The sequence below is a fragment of the Styela clava genome, chromosome 11 (assembly GCF_964204865.1).
Source record: "Styela clava chromosome 11, kaStyClav1.hap1.2, whole genome shotgun sequence".
In the NCBI taxonomy this organism is placed as follows: domain Eukaryota; kingdom Metazoa; phylum Chordata; class Ascidiacea; order Stolidobranchia; family Styelidae; genus Styela; species Styela clava.
Window position 1 is genome coordinate 9,004,988 of NC_135260.1, and position 18,078 is coordinate 9,023,065.

Below are 18,078 nucleotides of genomic sequence, written 5' to 3' on the forward strand. Positions count from 1 at the left end.
CATTTGAAGTAAAATTTTGATGTCATGCTTTTACAGTGTTTATCCAAAGCACGACACGCTCTACCGAAGACATTATTACGTATAAGAAACGTTGGTGAACGTGTCAAGTACCGTAAATCAGAGCGTATTGTTTATGGAAGGCGTTTTCGTCTGGTTGTAAATTTTCAAAGGATAATTTAAAAATGCCCCCGCTCATAAAACTTAAATTTAGATATAACGAATCGTATGTAAAATTTGATTCTGCCGTGATAAGTTCTGGAGGAAAAACCCACAGTTGCACCGTCCAATCTCGATTTCACTGAGATGGCGCTAAAACTTACGAATGTGAGACAGCTTTTCCTACGCTACTCGCTATTAAAACAAAATGTTGAAACAGAATGGACGTGAGACACAATATGAGAGTTGCATTATCCAAAACAGAACCCAAGTTGAAAGAACCATTGGAAGCCAAGCAGACGTACCCATCTCATCGAACTGTTTTAATATCATTCAATAAATGAATGCTTGATATACCGCGTTGCTATCTGCTTTCATTTATGTAGTGGATCGGGAGTAATCAGAAAAATTGGAAGGGGACCGTTATGCATAATTTTTGAAAAAGTTCGAGAACCACTGGGTTAAAGCATTAAACATAGCTATAATGGCATCGCAAGTTGTAATCTGCAATCTCTTTCCCGCCCACCACCTCATCCAGAATGTAATAATTAATATTCATAGCATGATTTTTCCTAAAAACAAAGCGTGCGTAAGGCCGTCTCACCATGTAATGGTAACAGCCTATATGGACACGTCGCCTTGATGTGTTCAGGGTTTCGACCACCCTGGGTTAAGTAATGCCAAACCATGGCAACTCCTCACATATTAGTGCTTCTTGTGCAGAGCCTCGTTAGAAGCAAAATAGCTAACATATAACAAACACCATCTGTTGTCTTTGTCTTAATGGGTGTACCCTTAAAATTTCACAACATTATTAAATCTTAATTCCAAATCTACTTCCAGTCTAATATGATCACCATTCACCAAAGCTATATGAATTATTGCACCAGAAATTAAGAGCTACCTACTGCTGATCCATCAGTAACATATCCAGTAGTAGCAGCTTTGACAAATACCCAACGAATTACAACCAAGTCTAACCCTGGGTAATCCAAATTGATAATTTTTTCAGAAATTTATTTTTTCAGAATAGGATTAAAATTCACTGTTAAAAATCACTGATAACTTATCAGTGAAATATATCAGATGTAATATTGTGATTTTGTCTGACATTTTCAGAAATTTTGGTACACAAATAAAATTCAGATTTTCAAAAACAAAATCTTGAGTATCTAAACAAATTATTTATATATTAGGAGCAAATTTGAAAAAAAAATTTAATTTGAAATCAGTGGCATTTCAAGGATAGTATTTGAATGGTAATCTCATGGAGACACCAGCTACTGCTGGATATATTCCAGCACTTTTGATATTATACCTCACAGATATTATCATTTTCTTCTGTCACTGTTTGAACTGGAGTTTCAATGAAAGCAGCCTAATAAAGACACACATTCAACATAAATGTACAAGACAACATCGAATACCTAATTTTCCAGATTTTTCATAAACATTTGTACAAAATAAAAAATGCAAGTAGGCCTACTCAACTCATTCTGAGAAATGTATGTTAGAATATGAATGGATTTTACACTTATATCACAATGAAGAAAATGAGATATTATGATTAGGATTTTCATATTGATCCAGGGGGAAAGGAAAGCTGATAAGACAGCTATATCACATGGAAAACCACCTTTTGTCCGTTTACCAGTCCATGTTATCGCAGAAAAAGTCAACTAGTTATTAGTTTCAGACGCATGGACTTGATGATAGCCATAAACGATCATTAGTTGCGTAATCTGATAAGGATAATCAGGGGTGCAATGGAAAGCGTGTTCCTAACATTTAACGTCAAGGCAAATTAAGTAATCATAACCAAATCAACGTAGTAGACGTAACTTATGTTATTACAGAATAAAAGTTACCTGAGCTCCAACCGGTGCACCGGGAGGTCCATTGGGTTGCATTATATAATTTGGAGCACTGACCGGTGCCATGCCTGGTTGCATTGGTTGTGGAAAACCTGGTTGCATACCAGGAGCTAAAGGTGCAGGAGCTGAAATTGGCTGTGTTGGCGTCATTAGATTGTAGTTTTGAGGTGCAAAAGGCTGTGCTGAGGCCTGTGAAATGAAAGGCGATTTCATTATTATAAAATGGCACACAATCTGTCAGAAAAAAGATAGAACGAAATTAATAACACTAATCATAAATATTTATATCTTAGATAGGGATTTGTGTAGATAATTGTTTCCCATTAGCTCAGTTTTGAGATTTAGTGAGACATTGCTTTGAAGAAAAGTAATGACAAAAATGCGCACAGTGAAAATACGAATAGTTATAAATAAACAGAAATTATACAAAATTGTTTCGTAATTCAACACTTTCAAAAAATTGCCAAATTCACCGTCCACCCACAAATTGAATATTGTAATTAAAAAAATGCAAAATTCTCAAATCAATGAATTGCATAAGCACAAATTTAAATTAATAAAAGATTTCCTACTTTTCTATTTCAATGTTTGAAAGTGAAAACAAACAATGTAAATTCTATGAGTTATGTTAATAAAGACTAAGACGGCAATGTTTCAATCATCTGAAAACATCAGTATTTTATGCTTTGAACATGATAACAACATGACACAGAAAAACAGTGATAAAGAATGCATAGAAATATCATAGATACGACTGTCGAAATCCAAGGCCTAATTTGTTTCTATAATTTTGCATGTGCATAGTTGTTTTTTTATCCATTTTCTAACTAATTCATTCTAAACGAAACTTATCATATTTCGCAGATCGTTTTTCAAAAATGTATGTCAGTTGATTTAAAAGTATTATGATAAATTGAATAATGGATGAAGAACAAGAAAAGTTGTATTTTCATATATCAGTAATTTCCCAACGTTTTATAGCTTGTGGCCCTGAAGCTTTTTTAGTACTCGTGGCCTCCATGTTTGTCACTACAATATTATTTATAGTGTTATTTGTATTGGTAGATTTCGAAATACATTATGTTCAAACAATTCATGCTCAACAAAATGAAAACACACTGTGAAATAACCTTATCAAGCAATGAAACTAGGAAAAACGGGGAGTTCTCTTGTGAAGGGAAAAGTAAAATTCACGCCTAGCATTGTGGCCCCCCCTGGAGAAGGGGAAGCATGGGCTCCCGATTTAGAATCGCTGTTATATATAATATAAATATTGATAGATATAAAGAGTAGAGAAAAATAGCGAAAAACAGCATTGAAGTTAACTGCAACCACATATATAACTACATATATATATATATAACATATATAAAACACACAACAATTACGATGAATTGCCAATTTCATGATGTAATATGACATGAATCCAAGAGCCAAGAATAAACAGGCCCTTATGATTTTCCAATGTTGTCTATGCAACACGTTTCAGTTGTGTATTGAAAATTTAAATATCACTGTGGAGACATAGAATTTTGAAATAAAAAAAAGTTTTATTGTTTCAAAATCACCAATTTCAAAATTTATTCAAATTAAAATATTCAGACATTGTAATAAAGATTTGAAAAATAAGAGTAACAAAATAGGCAGAAATAGTCTGGAAGACATTAAATTTAATATAAAAAGGAGGCTAGAGATTGAATATGCAAGAATTGATATAGGAGCAAAGTATAATCTTGATAATTTTATTTTAATACTGATTTTTATGTTCTTTTTCTGCAATCGCATACAGGAAGTTCTACTTTTATTTGGTGAGCTTTGCTAATAGAATGTCTATATTTCAGCTTATAATTGTGCATGCAGTTATAAAGTATCCTTATAAATTCAATGAATTTTTATATGATTATTAAATTGTTGTTCATTTTTAAATTTCATTATATTGTTTTCGTTTTTATTGATCAGTACTAAGCTAAATTCATATTCTATAATTGAACACAAAGTGCCCATACAGACTGTTTTGCTAAATCGTTATTCTTGTTAGTCTTGTTGTTGAGGTGACTTTTTTCACATTTGACCGCATCCGTGATGCTTATTCGCCGATCTTACCATTACGAGACGCTCGCTTATTAAAATATCTGATAATGTTCTTTTGATACCTTTGATAAGATAATCATGTCATATTTCAAATTATATCAAACAATCAATTCTTTATTAAACTTTGATAATTGATAATAATTCATAATCTTGATATTGTTTTAATCATCAATCGTACTTCAAGGATTTGCTATCAAAAATTTATTACAATTTTTTAGGTTTTGCACGTAATCGTATATACAATTTGAACATTTCAATCATGTCTCAAATGTTTTATTTATATCATTAAATCAAAATTTTCACAAAAATTATCTTGTTTGATGGCAATCTTATAGTCACTTGGTTATTGATCTGCGCCACAGGTTGTTCGACACTAAATGGTAGATCCCAGCTTGGTTTTGCGAGAGGTGAAAGCGGTTTCAAGTAGTTTGCCATTTTAGCAAAAATTCCATCATTTTCTTTCTATTAAAATTTCAAAATTATTCGATCAATTCGTTGCCGTTTTGTTGATTATGACAACATAGTGAAAAATTACACCTGCTGTTCGCTTGGTAATACGAGTGCGACTCCGGGAGCAGTGGGCGCCATCTGCGGCAAGAATCCATTAATAATAGGTGTAGTAGATGTCGGAATCATCAACTGATGTGAAAGTGTTAGTGAATAATGTTGTCAACATAGTATCAAACTGCATAAACTACTTTACAAAAAATACTAAGTTATTTGGAACTGGTAGCTCTGCATATATGGTGACAGTCAACAATGAAATAATCATTCATTTGTAATTTTGAGGATATCTTTATAACCATATTTAATCAACAATCTTTTGGAACTCTTGTATTTGTATATAGTATTTTCTGGAAAATAAGCCGTTTATTGGGTCTTTTTTATTTGGTCGATTTTCTGGGGCATTACCTTTGGACCAGAAAAAACTGGAATAGGGGAACAACATAGTGCCTTCCCCCTCACTTTTCATAAATCCAGAATTTGGAATATCTCCCTGTGATTAATACCGTATATTTAATGTTGCTACATTTGTGTGTGCTGCATGTGTGAATACCATTACCGATGCCATCATGAGTATGTAGTAAGTCACATGGAAACAAGGTGCTTCGAATTTGGCGTGAGAGAGAAGGAGCAAATTGAGAGTCTGTAAGTGGTGCTGACGAACAGAAGATAGGAACACAATTTTTTTGCTATGGCTTATTGGGTGGTAACTGGTAACATAGAAAAACTATCGGACCTCCTGAAGTATGCGTACCAAGATGGCGCACAACCTGAACATAGTATGTGTGTACTGGTCAGGATTCAGGTTGTGTGACATCTTGGTGCACATACTTCTGGAGCACCAGACTATCATTGTTAAAGCTAATAATTAGTGGCCTTATTCCAAGACTCCTGTTTAATTTATGTTAGGTTGTTGCTGTAATTTACTAAAAAATATAACAAAAACGTAAAGATAACCATCAATTCAACGATGAATTAATCGGAATGACACCACAATTCTAAAAGCAAGAGAGGTTTTGTTAGTATGAAGTTATCTATCATGAAATGATTACAACATGCAGGAAAAGACAGAATATAGAATTATTTTAGAGAGAACCTGTTTGTTATCAGACGCAGGCAATGTTACTGATGGGATGGGGGTGTTTGGGATCAAATATTGTAGACCCTGAGTGTCACAAGCCAATTTGCTGTTGGCATAACCATGCAATGAATTCGGCATCTGGGAAAGTGAATAAAAAGTATGAATGAGAGATCCAAGTGTGGTGTGTGAGTGGTGTTATTAAAAAATAGGGTCGTAAAATACAGCATAGCTTATATCAATTGTATAAGTACCATAACTTAAACTATTAAAACCAAAAAAAATGCTCTGGTTATAATTTAGAAATAAAAATTATGAAAAAATGAGATCATCAATTATTTCAAAAAAATGAAAAATTTCATAAAATAATGCGATGATGCCTCATTTGACTAATTATTGCTCACCGAGTTTTATTTTCTAAATAGGATTGGAAAAAGATGTACAAGATGGTATTGATTTTGAAAGAGCTATGGTATTTTTAATTCGGCACTCCAGAAGTAGCTAATTTTGTTTGCCTACTTTACATCAAGTTGTGTAAAGGGACTGAAACCTATAAGCAGGGAGATATTCACTTGGCTAACACAGACAGTCCCCAAACCCGTAATAGAACGAAAAGAGAGAAAATCGGAATAAAATTATGACCTAACCCTAACCTGGTACGCATACTACGGGTGCAGACATCACTCAAGAGAAAGACTTCTCATAAATTTGAACGCCAAACTTCAACTACTCGATCTGTAACTTCTTCTCATAATGAGTTTGGTGGAGACAAAGTGAGTAGAGTTGAAAAAAATCTCAAGGGTATATTCTCTCTATCAAAAAAATATTTCAATGCTCGAAACAATTGAGATTTGTGAGTATTATTGTACCCTCAATTCTTTATTGCCTATCCAATAGTATCACGAATAAGATGGTGAGGTCATACAAAACAGGGTTTAAAACTAATAGCAGCAGTGCTATGCCAACAGCGTCAAGTTCACTGTCTTGACAAAAGACAGGTTTAAATTTTTAAGGAGTATCACCGATAAAGCATATGCTATATCAGTGGTTCCCATGAAGATTTTACGGGGTCGCCTAATTTTTTCCAAACATGCGCACACAAGTGACTAGGATTTGAAAGTTGGAAAATCAAATTTGTACTCGTCGGCAGTGCCGTAAAAATACCTATTTTTCAGCAATAACTCGACCATTTATTGTCCAAACAGCATGTTTCCTACAAAATTTCGAAGCTTTCCAAGCAGTCAAACACAAAACCACAAGTCCTAGCATGATAAAGGCACTTAAAAGATGTGATTCCATACACACTTTCTCCTATTTTACATTCATGCTCTGTTTTAATTTCAAACTAATAATTGAGCAATCTGTAATATGTTAATATAGAACTAAAAATAATAAAGACGCTGTTGGAAAGAACTAAATAAGATTTTGAATTAATGTATATTTAGAGACAATCTTACTATTTCAGAATATCGTACGCGTCCTTACAATCTACCACATTTTATCAAGTACATCTACGTTTTGTCAAAGAATCGTTATAAATCTGATTTAAGAGATTATTACACCGTGGTTCTCATACGATTCCATGTGTTATCAAATCCCGGAGTTTGGGAACCACTGTGCTATATGAAATGTACCAGTGCAATTGTCAGGGTCCAAACAAAAATTGAATGACATTTTTCCGAGCATCATAAAATAGGAAATCAAACATAAAACTAATTTTGAAATGCATGCAGTAGTGCACAGAAACAGTTTGAATAAATAAAACAATTTTTATCCGTTTCCATAACTTAACTCAAAATAAAGCCCTTGGCGAGCTATCTCATATTTATACAGTTCTTTTGAATCGGCTCAAGTAAACTGGCAGAGATTGTTCTACGTAATTTATGGCCAATGCTATTTTCATGCAAAAAGACTAACCATTGTGCCATCAATCTCAACTGCATATATTATGTTATGTATGTCACTGGTTTTATAAATGTCTACAAAACCAATGAACAATCATTAATTCAATATGAAATTTGTTTGACTTTTAAATAAAACATAAATGTTCCCTCTCTTGAAAAAAAAAAGATAACCATACTGTATCGAGGAGAATTTGATCAGGTATTTATGTGAATGATGCACTGATCCACAATATTGACAACAGCGTGAAGCCGAAGTTTGGTATGTTTTCACTGGAAGACAAACAGGATCTAGAGATGAATTTTCAAACTGACTGTAGTCAGGCGTCAAAATTTTTAACTCCAATGGAATTGGGAGACAGAATTTCATACTTTAAATGGTGATGATAAAAATCGAAAATTTCTTCAGAAAATCGAAAGCAACAAATTTACCAGGCGTTCTAAACAGTCTATTAAATTAGACTTGCATACGCCAATGCTGAAATTTTTCATGACCAAGAATCGGGACCAACATTTTTTTTTATCTTCCAAGACGAAGTCACAAAAACTCCACAGTAAATTCACCCCACGGACCTGACTCACAAGAATGGATAGATAGTAGAATTCTGATTAACAGCAGTTCATGCACCTGTGCTCTGCAACATAATTCTAAAAAATTCTCCTTCCTACTTCTTGTGTGAAAAGGAAAATTACTGAAAGTATTACAAAGACACTATTACCTTTTTCTTTTTTGGTACCCTGTTTGGATTGAGAGAGGGTGGATCATTCCAGCCCCCATTACTGGCAGTGGGTGCGCTATTCGCTGTGGGTGACGGTTGTGGAGCATATGATGTTGGTTGCTGTGGAATCATTGGATCTGGGGCTCGACTGACTGGTACAGTAGGGGGCTGGTAGACTCCTTTAGTAGGCTGACTTGGAACCTGAATGAATGAAATGGCATAAATGAAATGCTATCACGCTGAAACAATGATAGAATGAATATTGTGTGGTGGCCTAGTGGTTAAAGTGTTAGACTTAACTATGGTGGCACAGCATGGTAAAATCTTGAGTTCAAATGCCACGGCCACCACCCCACCCTGGATGCAATAAATTAGGTAGGCCAATACCAGATTCAAATCCTTCTAAAAAAAGTAGCTTCTTTTATATCAGAAGCTTCTTGTGCAGAGCCTTGTTCAAAGCAAAAACGGAATAATATATTTTAAAATCAATTCCAATACAATAATTAATTCTTTCAAAAAAAGCCGACAGTTTGTGACAAAGGTCAATGCAGTGGTTCCCCAAAGTGGGGTCCGCGGACCTTTTGGGGTCCGTGAAGCACTTTTGGAGGGTCCGCGAAAGAAATCTGTTATATGGCTCATAGCTTGATAATACAAAAATCAAGTGCTTAAATTCGCCGTTTGCTGCTTCGCAATCACTGCTGGATACACTGATTCTTCACTTACTGTTTCGATCACGCTGCACCATTGTGATATCACAGAGAATTCAATTGCTGCCAATACAAGTTAACCAACTGCAAAGGTGTAGCTGACGCTACCTTTTCGCATGTTTGTTGGTATAGGAGTGAGTTACAGTACGCACTAGCCAGTTTGTGAAGTTATGCCAGTTCGCTGTTAAATGCTGTTTTACAATGAAACAAGTGCACCCATCTCATTAAATGTCATATACTTTGGTTCGTTTTAATGTTTTTTACTATTGATTTTTTGTTGTGATCTTTTAATGTTTTGTTTTAGTGCGCAAAGCAGGGGGGATTCATTGAAAAAATTGCAAGGGGTGCGTCATGGATTCTTTTTTAAAAGTTTAGGAACCCCTGGACCAAAGCATGATCATAATTATGCATTTCGAAAATTTAAATAATTGCTGTTGGTGAATGTAATATATGCCACATCTGCTTTTGATGATAGTGTTTCTTCAATACCAACTCACTCAAGAATTAATTTTGAATTAAATATGAAACTCAAAAATTAGTATTTACATGCTATGCAGTTTGCCTCAAAACAAGTCTCTGCACAAGCAGCCATTTTTAAGGGAGGACATAGTATGGTTTGGAAACGCTGGAATCTTTTAGATTCAACATTCCCTATCCTATTTATTACTTTTTGGGTGAGGGGTTTCAGCACTGGTTCCAAATCTTCCAAATTTGATTTATATTTTGTTTTAAAAAAGATTTTCCACACAGATAAGTGGAGGCCGAAGGAAGGAGAGTAAGTATGGCCACTTCTGACAATAATGGGTATGGCGACCCTTGTTGTGTCCTTCCGCGACCCAACCCATGACCCCAGTTTGAAGAGCCCTGCACTAGGTTACCGCGCCCACACTTCCATCATTGCCTGGATATTTTCAGCTGTGAAAAATGTGACATAATAATGAAATAAATAAATTTACCATTGCTGGACTATATCCATTCATAGTATTCGGTGCTCCCGATGTCGCAGTTGGTTGCTGAGGAATATAGAGATTGCCAGGTGCTGACGCTGAATGTGAAAATTATTCTTGATTAAAAATTGTGATTATGATTGTGAAATAAAAGATTGATTTTAAATCTTTTGGCATCCTGGAAAACCAATAGGTACAAAATTTTATGGTAACACAATTGGGAGTATAATGTTTCGAAATGATAAAATACTTGGTAAAGGAGACTAAAGAAAAAAATTTACGAATTTACATACTGAAATGACGTAGACATTCATATTTTACAACAACTAAAATTAATGAGAGTGCGAGAACGGTGACTAACTAGAGCGACATCATTTATGAATTTTCTGTTAAAGCAAATAATTTTCATCGCACACTATGGTTTTTCCAGCAAATAGTTTGTCATTCTTGTATGTATGTATGTTTATTCGTCTCGTAAGTGTTAGCAATATAAACAAGTTGGCAATTTTTTATATCAAAGAAGGGATGTATACTCAAGACCGTACAGGCCTAAAACATCAATGTGCGTTATTCACTCCTTTCAATAAATATTAAAAAACGTTAAATTGCATACATATAATATGGTCCCTTATACAGACAGTTGTGGAAAGTAAGGCGGTAGGTGGGTGTGGTAAAAGGGGTAAGGGTGGAGTATATAAAACTGTTCATACAAAGGAGTTTATAAAACAAGACAACATATATAAATAAAGACAACACACTACCAAATTCATTTATACAGAATGATGAAATAAAGATTAGGTGCAAAAACAGCACCCTTTGAGTGATGATACCATACTATATGGATGGAGGCTGAGAAAAAAACCACAGACCCCAATAACCATAACTCATTACTTATCGATTTTAATCGGTAAGTATGTTGATAGGTATTTGTCTGTCTGTTAGATGCACGCGATATCTCACGAAAGCGAGATCGAATCTGCTCCAGATTTTGCATGTGCATTTATCATATGTCGGACCAGAAGCCTATTGATTTTGGATGAATTATGTCGTATAATTAGCGAGTTATTAATTAATTAGTGATGGGACACAAGGTGTCACTATGGAGCGCTGTTTTGGGGGATCCCCTAACTTTCGAGCGATAGGTCTTCGGTCTCTGACCGATATTCTCGTTATTGTTTTCTCATCTTCAACTAACCTGTATAACCAGGTTTTGGTTGTATCCTTCTGTTTGCTGAGTAAGGGTTATTAATTGCAGAATCTGGTACAACTGGTTGTTGTGATTGGTTCTGCATTGGTTGAAAAGTTGGTTGCGGCTGTCAAATAATGATAAGAAGTTCAAAGATAATTGATATTTTTATCAGAATCATCAGAATATTGAAGTGAAAATTGAGTGAAAATTTCGTCATAGACTTTTATTCAAGCATTTCACTCTAAAAAATGCCCCAGACAAGATACCACTGATATTTAACAATATAAAAAAGGATCTATTTCTTACAGCTGTATTTTTGGGAAGGATCGGCATCTTTCCCATTCAGCTTGCCTACTCAATTTATGGCATCGAGGGTTAGGTGGTGGACATGGCATTTAAACCTAAAATGTGAAACCTCCAATGCCAAAACTGTCAAGTCTAACGCATTAACCACTATGCGGCTATGCCTATATTATTTCACAAAATAAGACTTCATTTTCAAGCAATATCAAATAAAGAACTTACTTGAACTGGTTCTACATATCCAGGTTGTCTGTAACCAGGTTGCTGTTGAGTTGTTCCTGAAGAATAAATGATGAATATTTATAAAAATAAATATACGTTCGAAATCACAACGTTTCAAGGATTCATTCTTGTACTGCTAAGCTAGGCTCCTTAGTAGAAAGTTTTGACTTATTTTAACACCTTTTAAGACAGGCCTGCACAACTCAAATTACCACGAGAGCCGCAAGCATAAATCCGAAGGCCCGGCGGGCCGCAAACTTTGCCACATACATATTTCACAAGATGAACTACAAATCAAAATAATATTGTGAAACAGTTGAATTTAATGAAACACTTTCATTACTGGGGAGCTTGAAAATATGAAGAATCTTATTTTCTTGAGTAAAAACTAGGTACAGTATTTTTGCATATGAGATGGCAAATATATATTTAGTGGTTCATCTACCTTGAAAACCCACCCTTCATTTTCAATATTTCTTTTTTATTAGAATTACGTATTGCGTGTTGCAGTATGAACTGAGTGCAGGAAAATATTTTACTCAGGTTCAGTTTTGTAAAATCGGCCCAAATATATTATGTATGACAATTTATTTAGTCATATCTACCATTATTGGATATTTACATTGTAGGCTAGACAAACAATCCGTTTAGTAGCAATAGATCTTCATCTGTTGTGCTTTTTCGACTGTTAAATTACATTTTTCTACAAAATCTGCTCCAATTTATTTGAAATTTTACAATAAATAGCAATATCTTTTGTGCGAGAATTTCTGCACCATTCATAAATGAAGGAATTGTTTTTTAAGTTCTAAATTTGTATCAAAAAAGAAACTTCAGTTTCATAAACTGCTAGAAAGAAAATTACGGGGTTATTAATATGTGGCTAATATGCACTAATTGGTGTGAGATATTGTTTTGAGCATGATTCAGTCTGAATACTGATATATCTAAATCAGGGTTTCGCAAACTGGGGGGCAAGAGGTCGAGCGACGAATCTTAAGGGTTGCGAAGGGCACACCAATTTCACACAAAGTTCGATATTTATTGAAACTAGTGTAAAACATAAATCTCACGATTTCGAATATGATCGGAGTAGCGGCGCGCTTGCATAACAATGCCGTCTTTGATTGTTAGACCTGAGAAGTGGCGTGTTTCCAAATCACCCGCAGGCCGTATGTTGTGCAGGCCTGTTTTAGGAGGTCTGTGATTCTGACTCTAACTTTAGGAAGTCCAAAAGTGCGAATTCAGCTCAGACTCCAGTGAAAACATGATGAACACACTCCGATGCAATCGGTATGGATTGATATTATGAGTTTATATTAATCCAAATATTTTAGAATTTTCAATTTACAACACTACAAGTGTTATATATCTGATATAGTAAATTAAACAGTAAATTACCTCGCGAATATTGTTGTCTTTGATAGTTTTGTTGTTGTGACTGTTGTTGTTGTTGCTGTACACCAAGAGCATATCGCAATCTTTCTCTCAGAAGTTGAATTTCGGGCTTAATGAAACACATATGTCGCTTAGTTAATAATAAGATCAAATATTTATGACAGAAAAAACTACTACTCTACGCTACAGGATGTAAGGTGATGTGCCAAATGGTTCAATCGCATGGAGACAGTGAAATTTGCCGATACAACAAATGAAACTACCAAAAGTTCAATAAATTAATAATGCCAAATTTCACAGTTTTGTAAATGACGCTCCTGCAGATATGTGAAGAGCTACTAGGATTGGAAATTTCCAAAATATTTATAATCCCAGACTTCAAGAATGAATAATTGTGCATCCCGGATGTTTCAATAACAGCCACAGAATTTTGAAAATGCATCTAAGTTAGTGAATTACCTTTTCCACTGAATCAGGCAAATATCCCAGTGCTGCCTCCAATTTTCCTTGTGAAGCCAAGATGCTCGCATAACTTGATAACTTTTCAGCAGCAGCTTGTCCTATACCAAGTCCTACCATTCCTTCAACGGCTTTCCTCAACACCATAACTTTTTCAATGAGATCCTAAAGCAAAAGAACGCTTGAATACAACAGAGCTGATAACTACTGCAATAGGTCACCAAAAATAAAAAATTAAAAAAACAGTCTGGACATAATTATGTATTAATCTTTTCAACTTTGCACTAGATGAATATTTTTATCTATTATTTTGATTCGATTCCAGTCAACTTTTATTTTATAAAAATTCGTTCGGGGCAAGGCCACATAAACCCATTCAAGGAGATTTTCAAGAGTACTAAATCTATAATTATTTTGATTTCTTCATTTTCCAATCTCCTATCACTGCAATACTGTCAAAAAAAATTTAAAAATATTATTCAAATCCTTAGTAACAAGTTTTTTTAGATCTCCCAATCTGTGACTGAATATAATATCATAATTTAAATTTTCTCTATACCTGTAGGGCTTCCGGTGTTGCTTTTTCAGTGTCTTTGACTTGAGCCACACTATCCCAACATCTTACTAATCTTTCCACATTACCGGAACAAACATAACACAAACAAGCATGGATTTTCTGTTCAGGATTAGCTTCCAACCGTTCACCAAGTTCATCTGAAGGGGGAAAAGAAAATGTTACATCAAGAGATAATATTGGATGTTCAATATTCCAAATTTAATAATTGATAATCATTTAATAATCTAATATTTATTTTTTTTATGCTTATTCACGACTTTCTCTTCTAAACAAGCCCTGTACAAATGGCCAATGATATCTTTTGCATAATGATATTCATTTTTTTACACTTATTCACAACTTTCTCTCCTAAATAAGACCTGTACAAATGGCCAATGATATCTTTTGCATAATGGTATCAAAATATTAACATATATACTCACCACACAAAGCATTCATTTCTTCTTTATTAGAATAAGTAAGTAAAGTAGCAAGAGCTTCTTTCCAATTTCCAAGATCACATGATCGAACAATTTCTGCCCAATTTTTTGTGGCAACAGCCAGCATAAGCTACAACGAAAACAAGGAAAATTGAACTGCGTGTAGAATATAATTAGTTTGCAGTATAAAACCCTAAACAAATTGAATGGATTCGAAAACGAGTTAGAACAACAACGTCATTGTTAGGGCTGTCCAAAATCGAATAATTTTTTGATTCGAATCGAATCGAATATTTTCGCCGAATCGAACCGAATAATCGAATATTATTGCGCAATATTAAATCTGTCTTTATTATACAATAAATGCCTGCCCTTCGATGTTGTGATAACGTATGTGCAATTACATCTTACTTACTGCTGGTATTTTGCAATACAATGTTTTCAGATTTATGAAAGGAGATCACACGCTTGTATGAACTGGTCAAAAAAATTGGAGAACTCCAAAATTTGGGTCTCGAAAACTGTTTTGCACTATTTAAAAATTGCAATCTCAATTTGATGGATTCAGTTTTAATACGACATGTAAAGCCTGTAGATGCTATTTTAATCCTATTCACTAGTCTTTTTGTGTAAATTTCAGCAAAATAATAACAACCATCAATATAGATAAAACTGTTGCTCAAATTCAAAATTGCATTTAAAAATTCCAAGCTAGTTTGATGACTATAATATTGTTAGTGTACAACAGCCATCAAAATGCAAGAGTGAAATTATTTGTCTGTTTATATAGATGGATAATACAGTAATGCCATCATAAGAAATTACAAATTCCATTCAAAGAAGGTATTGCCATCATAAGGATCCCAAAACACCTGTTTCAGCTTTGAGTTGTCTGTACCATGTTCCTATGATAACTGACTCGACAGCTTCAAATCGATTCTATTTATAGAACTATCTTTTCCTAAATTGTCTCCTTTTTCTCTCTCAAAAACGTCATGACCGATTATATCTTGACCATGCATGAAATGGCTAATCACGTTCCACCGGGCGGGCATTAGTAATGACATGTTTATCACAAAATGAAGGCGAGAAAAATATCGGGAAACCAATTAAGCCGGGAGCGAGAGTGGTCTGAGCTCGCAGCGCCGCCGCTTGCTCGAAGAAAAACATCCCGTAAAGGTGGTTTCCGCTTTATGTACCGGTACCTAATTTTAGCGATTCGAAAATTAGCCGAAAAACGATTCGAATAATTTGCGATTCGATTCGATTTCGAATATTTGGTTCGCTTGGACAGCCCTAGTCATTGTATAAAATTTAAAATAAATAAGATATATCAGTATATTGTGTATGTGTGCAGTACAATGGTTATTTTACAATGAAATGGAAAGAAGGCCATGGTTGGACTCAGTTTTATATAAAATCTGATTTAGAAACTTTAGAAACAATGCCAGCAATTTCAAAAACCCAAACACAATTTGTGAGTATGTGGGACTTGAATTACGTTTTTAGAAACCTTTGGTAAGGAGTAATCAGCAATCAATTACACTAAGAATGAAAAAATCTGAACTTCAGTAAAACTTCAAAGCAGAATGTTCCTTTTACCCTCCCAATTTTAGAAGTGCATCTTGAAAAATAGGCCTTCTGTGTTCTTTCTAACAGTTGTGGTCCACCGGCAATAGCAAGAACAATTGCATCAGCCATTCTGTTCTCTCGCAAACACAAATTAACAGCAGATTCATAATCACCAACCAATAGAGCTTGACTTATCAAACTGTCAGGATCTAGATATAAATAACAAAGAGGTCATCATAAATAGTGTTGAGCAGGCTTGAGACATTTACTCGATTTGAGTTAGACTCGAGTCAATATTCACCACTCGAACTAAGGCTCAAAGTGACTCAAGACATAAAAAAAATAACTTGGACTCATTATTGAATAACAGTCAGTGAGATTTGATGATAACTTTGTGATTGACTCGAGTTCGAACTCTGACTCGACTGAGATGACCATCGACTCAACTTGAGGGACTTCTACCCATGGCTGGTGATAAATGGTGAGTAGGAAAGACTAAATTATTATGCATGCATCATACAGAAATGTACATGTATTATGCCAATATGGGCCGTGTATGGGCTATGTCAAATTAAGAAAAAAAATCAAAATTTCAAGAGTTTTATAGTTTTATTTTTTTATAATTTATTTTATTTTTCTATCATTAACAATTATTTTTGGATGCATAAAGAAAAGTCAAAAACACTTTACAAATTTCTATTTGAAAAATAGCCATTCTCAAAATTCTGAAGTATAATTGTCAATTCAATTTTTCATTTATTACCGTATTTCTATTTAAAATCTTTCTAAAAGTATTATTTGTATGTATCAAATTTTATTGAAATTATTTAAAATAATCGAATCAATTAATAAGTTAATGAGGAAAGTCATATCAATTAGAAATAATTATCTTCTGAATTTCAAAATCTCAAAATTGATTTCCAGTGAATGATTAAGGAAGACTGAGAATGATAAAATATCATAAATCCCATTATGATTGCCTGCAGAATAAAGCGTTAGATTTAACTGAATTTGCATTGCAGGTCCATGCCCACCACATCACCCAAAGTGCAATAAATTGGATGGGCAATGCCGAACCGGTAGATTCCGTTCCTTCCAAAGGTTCCTTCAAAAATGGCATTGCTCAGAAAGAAGGGCGTGAATGAGGTCATATAAAATAATAATCAAGGAGAAATGATGACAACAAACAGACGACCAAAACATTTCCGTTTTCAATGAAAAATTTAGCATAACCATCATTCAAATATAAGACCTTACATCCTCAAACTAATGGAAGCGACATATTTTTCAATAAATGTAAAAACAACAAAAACAATAAAAACACAATCAAGCATCATAAAACAAAATAATGATAAATTGGGTCTGCTACAACAATTTGCGTGACGAGTGTTACCCTGTTTTAAAATGAATATTCATTACCAGTCAACCGATGGGGCCTAACCCACGTACGGGCGTTCATGTATAACGACGACGTAAGTAATAAGGGACTAGACTCGCTTGCGTGAACTATAAAATGAGATTTTTTTTCAAACAAAATTGTAATCATATAGCGGATATATTATCATTTCCGTTTAGTTTGGAGGTTTTTGTGAAAGTATTATTTAGTAAGGCTGATTTCTTTTGAGTAAAAAAATTTCCCATAATTTAAATGGTTGGTTTAATGGGATGAATACTAGCGAAAAACATAATTTTATATAGTAGTGAAAATGTAACAAAATTATAGCCTAGTATACAAGGCCATTTATCAAACTATGGCATAGTATAATTAGGTACTGTATTTATGACATTTTATATATACCATGTATGATCAAGCTTACTACGTATATTGCTTAGTATATGTTATCAAGAAAAATTGGTTAAATTATTATGATGCAGCTATGGTAGTATGAAGGATCTATGCTTACAAAAGCCCTTAGGAATGCCATTGAGTATGTAAGGTAATTACCAGTTACAGTACTTAGC

The 18,078-nt window shown here is 34.1% G+C and overlaps 1 protein-coding gene across 4 annotated transcripts in view; it reads right to left on the reverse strand.

The window, feature by feature from the left end:
* LOC120347126 (protein transport protein Sec31A-like) overlaps window positions 1-18,078 on the reverse strand; it is a 47,669-nt gene that overhangs the window by 3,616 nt on the left and 25,975 nt on the right. Inside the window, exons 14-25 of one of the 4 annotated variants that reach the window (XM_078117943.1) lie at window positions 16,147-16,325; window positions 14,548-14,674; window positions 14,108-14,262; window positions 13,549-13,713; window positions 13,093-13,198; window positions 11,692-11,747; window positions 11,173-11,290; window positions 9,987-10,075; window positions 8,324-8,524; window positions 5,722-5,844; window positions 2,025-2,219; window positions 1,475-1,534 (exon numbers count right to left, since the gene is read on the reverse strand). In XM_078117943.1, the coding sequence (XP_077974069.1) occupies window positions 1,475-1,534; window positions 2,025-2,219; window positions 5,722-5,844; window positions 8,324-8,524; window positions 9,987-10,075; window positions 11,173-11,290; window positions 11,692-11,747; window positions 13,093-13,198; window positions 13,549-13,713; window positions 14,108-14,262; window positions 14,548-14,674; window positions 16,147-16,325 (1,574 nt within the window). The remainder of the gene's footprint in view (window positions 1-1,474; window positions 1,535-2,024; window positions 2,220-5,721; window positions 5,845-8,323; window positions 8,525-9,986; window positions 10,076-11,172; window positions 11,291-11,691; window positions 11,748-13,092; window positions 13,199-13,548; window positions 13,714-14,107; window positions 14,263-14,547; window positions 14,675-16,146; window positions 16,326-18,078) is intronic. The other 3 variants (XM_078117945.1, XM_078117944.1, XM_078117946.1) reach the window with 3 other exon arrangements.